General features: G+C 39.2%; 1 protein-coding gene across 1 annotated transcript in view; it reads left to right on the top strand.

Annotated features, from left to right (window-relative positions):
• Positions 1-5,753, top strand: part of LOC106873870 (centromere-associated protein E) — a 53,424-nt gene that overhangs the window by 45,140 nt on the left and 2,531 nt on the right. Inside the window, 4 exon segments of the mRNA XM_052974967.1 lie at positions 4-24; positions 1,528-1,628; positions 3,477-3,684; positions 5,366-5,436. Of these exon segments, the coding sequence (XP_052830927.1) occupies positions 4-24; positions 1,528-1,628; positions 3,477-3,684; positions 5,366-5,436 (401 nt within the window).

The raw sequence follows: 5,753 nt of genomic DNA, 5'->3' as shown, positions 1-5,753 counted from the left end.
TAGTAAATTACACTTCAGCAAACTGTAAGTGCTTTTTGGTTTATTCTGTCTGTTGTAGTATGTTTGTCATTTGTTTTTTAATCTCAAATAAAATTTCTGTCTGTGGAAATTCCTTCTTCATCATCATCATCATTATTTAACGCCTGTTTTCCATGCATACTTGGGTAGGACGGTTGACAGGAGCTGACCAGGTAGAAGACTACCCCAGGCTACTGTATCTGTTTTGCCCTTCCTAACACCAATCACTCTGCAGAGTGGAGTGAGTGTTTTTTATGTGGCACCAGCACAGGTGAGGTCAGTTTTGGCATGATTTTTACAGTTGGGTGCTTTTACCAAATGCCAACCACTTTACAATGTGGACTGGATGCTTTCTACATGACACCAGCACCAGCAGGGTCGCCAAGTAATTTGCAAGACAAGGAATTCTGAGAGTGGGGGTACATTGGAGGAGGAGGTCTTGTGTCAACATTCTTTTGTGAGGTGCAGCGTTTTGAGATTGGCCTTCAATACTTCATCCTATGTCTTCCTGGGTCTCCCTCTTCCACAACTTCCTTCCACTTTAAGTGATTGTACAGAGATGACATTAAAAAGTTATTCAATAGCACTACTAACACAGGTTGGACACAACATTGACTTATACACCTTTGATGTATTGGTAGCATATAATGTTTGCATAACAAAATACGAGGTGGTATCAAAAAGTACCCAGACTAGTTCTGTAGCACGCCAACAGATGGCAGCACACAGTTGTGTGCACAGTGGGAGCTAGCAGTGACCTTCGTGAGGCAGTTTGCTGAGTGACATTACTATGTTTACTTTGCAAGTTGTGAAATTTGTGTTTTTGTGCTCACTTGTATGCTGTAGTCTGTGATTTTGTCATGGACAGGAAGTTGGAACAAAGAGCCAACATGAAATTTCGCATTAAACTTGGGAAGTCTGCTACAGAGACTTTGAGTATGGTTTGGCAAGTTTATGGTGTGAAGCAGTCGTCACAATCAAAGAGTCCTGCATCTGCATGACCAAAGAAGGCATAACAAGACTGGAGCTCAGTCTCACCGAAAACAACATGGTATCGCTTCCACACCTGCCCTATTCACCAGATTCAGCACCTGCAGACTTCCATCTCTTCCCCAAGATGAAAATGCTGGTCAAAGGTCGCTGTTTTAACACTGTTGTTGAAATCCAGAGTGAGTCGCAGAAGATCCTTGATGAGATTATGGAAAACAACTTCCAGGTTGGATTCCAAAAGTGTGAAGAATGCTGAGATAGGTGTGTTGCTGTGCAAGGTGACTATTTCAATGGAAATGATGTTAAAACTTAGGTAAATAAGTTATTTTTTATGAAACATAAGTAGCCCAGGAACTTTTTGATACTACCTCGTATGGTGTTCCTAAAAACAATTAATATTATATACTTATATGTATGTCTGTATATACACATATTTATTATAGGAGGTGTATATGTAGGAAGAAAGGAGACGTAAACATACTTTTTTTTTGTTGTTTTTTTTTTCTTCTTTTCTTTTAGTGAAGATTCTTACAAAGAAACCATTACTATCTTAGAGAACAAAATCAAACACTTGCAAGAAGAGTTGCGATTGGTTCAAGTGAATTCAGATGAAAATACAAGTAAGTTCTTATTTGGCCATTCCAGTCTCTTTCCAAGTAGCTTCAGAGGTGCTGCATCTATGTTAGGTCAAGATTCCTTTATATATATACACGGCAGGCTTCTTTCAGTTTCTGTCTATGAAATCCACTCACAAGGTTTTGGTCAGCCTGAAGACACTTGCTCAAGTTGATACGCAGTGGGACTGAACCTGGAACCATGTGGAAAGCAAGCTTCTTACCACACAACCACACCTGCACCTGTTACAATGAAGGAGCATGGCTCAGTGGTAAGAGCACTAGGCTTACAATTATGAGGTCATGAGTTCAATTCCCGGACTCGGCTGTGTATTGTGTTCTTGAGCAAGACATTTCATTTCATGTTGCTCCAGTTCACTCAGGTGTAGAAATGAGTTGTCCCAGGTGACAAGCTGTATTGACCTTTGCCTTTCCCTTGGATAACACTGGTGGCATGGAGAGGTGGAGACTGGTATGCATGTACAATTGCTGGTCTTCCACAAAAACCTTGTCTGGACTTGTGCCTCAGATGGAAACTCTCTAGGTGACCGAACGGGTTCTTAGAAATGCTGAAACTGATCATGATGCAGAAAAGGAATTGGCGGAAACTCCATTTGGTATGCTCAGTCTAAGCAATAGAGACACAAAGGAATGTAGTGAGATCATAAGCTGGCTAAAAAGCAAGGTAAATTCTGTGTTGCAGGTTTAGAGACACACTAAGTATTAACAGCACACAGTTCATGGGTAACCTCAAATGTCTGGAAGGTTCTCAAGAAATAATTGATAGCATCTGTTATCTAGGTGACCTAATTAATGGTAGATGGGAATGTTTTGAAAGTATAATCACCAAAGTAAGAACAGGATATTAAAAATTCAGGAGGCTATTATGCTTGCGTGCAACAAAAGGTTTCTCATTCACTGTGAAGGGAAAATTGTGCAGTGTTTGTATGATGTTTGGCTTCCAACCACATGGCTCCAGGTTCAGTCCCACTGCATGGCACTTTGGGCAAGTGTCTTCTACTAAAATGCTGAGCTAACCAAAGTCTTGAGAGTGAATTTGGTAGACGGAAGCTGAAAGAAGCCCATCGTGTATAAGCGGCCACCTCCCCTGTTCGAAGGTTATAATGGACGCAGGTTCGTATGTCACATAGCTAGCTAGAGGAGATCGCCCCTTGGAGCTAATCAACGGTAGCATTCGTCCTATTTTTCTGAACTGCCATGTTAGCTTGGCGATAACTATTAATATCCAGTACCGCTGCCGTAGTCTCCTTTAGAGAGGCTTAGAAATATTAATATTTCTATTTTTGAAAACCAGTGGATCTATTCCACTGAATTTAGGTAAATAATCCTGCGAACAGACAGTCACCTGCTCGGTTCAGCTGCTCTACATTGATAAAGGGCAAATACCCTGAAACTAGTCTGTAGATGCCAGACCAGCAAGGGGAAGAGGCCAACCTCCCCAGTTCGAAGGTTATAATGGATGCTTGGCAATAACTGTTAATATATATATATATATATTACTTTATATTTTTAGTGATTTTAGAGGTTTTTATGTTGCGAATTTATTGAAAATGAAGTGGGCAATTGTACAGTTAGAGGGTCAGTTTAAATTGTTGGTGATTTGATAAAAAAATATGTGAAAGCTGTATTATTTTAAGGAAGTGAGATACAACGGGCTGGGGTTTGTGAATTATGAGACATGGGAGATGTGAGAGTGAATTTTTCTCATTATTTCTCTTCATTTCTATCTTGTTATCCCTCTTTTATTCTTCATCTCTTTCTGTTACTCTCTCCCACTTTCTGTATCATTCCTTTCTCTCTAAACTTTATTTTTTTGCTTTTTAATATCTACAGTAAGCATCAAAAGGGAAGTCCCTACAAAACCAACCAGTATATATGAATCAAATGCGATCCCATCACGTGGTTTCGTTGATCAGCTAGCTATTGTCACACTGGAGGCTGACAAGGCTAAACTTAAGCGCAAAATCGAGACTCTGCAGCAGAAGCTTATAAATTCATTGAAGAATAATGAAGACCTGAAGAAGGAATTATCATCTCACAAGTAAGTATATGTTCCTTCTTTGCTTACATCAGTAGTTCCCCAACTTTTTTTTACTTGTAACTCAATTTAGAGTAAAAAAATGTATTTTAGTACTTTTGCGCATAAAGTTAAACGAGGGTGTGACTGTAAAGGTGTAGGCGTGGCTGTGTGGTAAAAAGTTTGCTTCCCAACCACATGGTCCTGAGTTCAGTCCCACTGTGTAGCACCTTGGGCAAATGTCTTCTACTCTAGCCCCAGGCCAAACTAAAGCCTTGTGAATGGATTTGGTAGATAGAAACAAAAAGAAACCCGTCTTGCTGTCTGTTTGTCCCCCCACCACCACTCAACGAGTGTTGGTTTGTTTACATCTCCATAAGCTAGCAGTTTGGTGAAAGAGACTGATAGAATAAAAGTATCAGGCTTAAAAATATAAGTACTAGAGTTGATTCATTCGACTAAAAGTTCTTCAAGGCCATACCCCATCATGGCCACAGTCTTATGAGTGAAATAAGTAAAAGATAAATGAGAATGTATATATTCATCATTATTACCATCATCATTAGGGCGGCGAGCTGGCAGAATCGTTAGTGTTGTATTTTGCCTGTTGCTACATTCTCAGTTCAAATTCTGCCAAGGTCGAATTTGAACTGGCATAGTTATTTGCTTGAGAAATCTCGTCAAACCAATTGAAATTATAGTCATGGTCATTGCTTGTGCCATGTAAATGGCACTCTTGAAATCATAGTTGTGGCCGCTGCCAGTGTCATGTAAATGGTACTTGTGCTGGTGGCATGTAAAAAGCACCCATCACACTCTTGGAGTGGTTAGCATTAGGAAAGGCATCCAGCCGTTGAAACCATATCAAATCAGATTGGAACCCGGTGCAGCTCTTCAGCTTACCACTTGCAGTCAAACTGTCTAACCCATAGGTTCTCAAAGTGGTTGCTACCAAGCCTTGGTGGGCATTGAGACAGTCCAGGTGGGCACTGATGCCTAAGGGGGTGGTAGATAAAAAGGAGGCGTTGGGATGAAGGCATTGAATTGGGGGAAGCTATCAATTTATTATAATATTATAGTATTGTATACAAATTATATAATATTATAGTATTGTATACAAATTATATAATATCATATTAAATATCAAATGATTCATAGTATATATAAATTAGTGAAATATAAAATATTTATACATAAAAATAGGGGTGGAAGCGCTGTGGGTAATTATGTGAGCATGAGAGAGGCGGTGGCTCAAAAAGTTTGAAAACCTCTGGTCTAACCCATGTCAGCATGGAAAGTAGATGTTCAGTGATGATGATGCATGTGTGCATGCAGACAAATATGCATGAACAGCTACATGAAGAAAAATTTCAATATGTCTAAGTCATTTAGTTTTACAAAAAAGCAGAACCATGTCCACAGAATTGGCATCCAGGCAACTACTGTTACTTATGAGTGGCTATGGTGTCTACCACACTGTGGGTTCTTATTTCTGTGTGTGTGTGTGTGTGTGTGTGTGTGTAGACATATACCAACCACTGATACCTATGCTTCTATATTTATACTCACTTAAGTTGAAGCAATACACACGAATGCAAAGACCTGCACAAGATATCTCACAATTCATGTTAACACAATTAAAAATTGTAAAAGTTGACTGCCTGTTTTGCTAATTAATTAATAACTGTTATCTCTGTTGTTACAGAAATGTTTCCAGCAAAAAGAAGTTATCTGTTGTAAATAAGTCGACTGGTACTGAAATATGTGAAGCAGCTGGTAAGTTTTTTAAATCTAAATAATAATAATAATAATAATAATGAGCACTCTGAGTGCGCAAACCTCTGCCAAGGCAACAACACCGTCCTCCCAACGATTAGTCGGAGATGATTTTTAAAATGAGAATATCTGAAATAAACTCGACTCCTCTCACAAACGAGAATATTAAAAATGAACCCAACCGCTCTCAAAAATTGAGTAAAAAAAACGAAAAATAATCCAGTATCCTTGTTTGGTACTGGATCAATCCCAAAATCTAATCAGTTCATGCCAGTCACGAGGCCAAACATCCCTAAAAGTTTCATCCAAATCCATCC

This window comes from Octopus bimaculoides, chromosome 20, assembly GCF_001194135.2.
Source record: "Octopus bimaculoides isolate UCB-OBI-ISO-001 chromosome 20, ASM119413v2, whole genome shotgun sequence".
In the NCBI taxonomy this organism is placed as follows: Eukaryota; Metazoa; Mollusca; class Cephalopoda; order Octopoda; family Octopodidae; genus Octopus; species Octopus bimaculoides.
The sequence above is the reverse complement of the archived record's forward strand: the minus strand, read 5'-3'. Positions and strand labels throughout refer to the sequence as shown.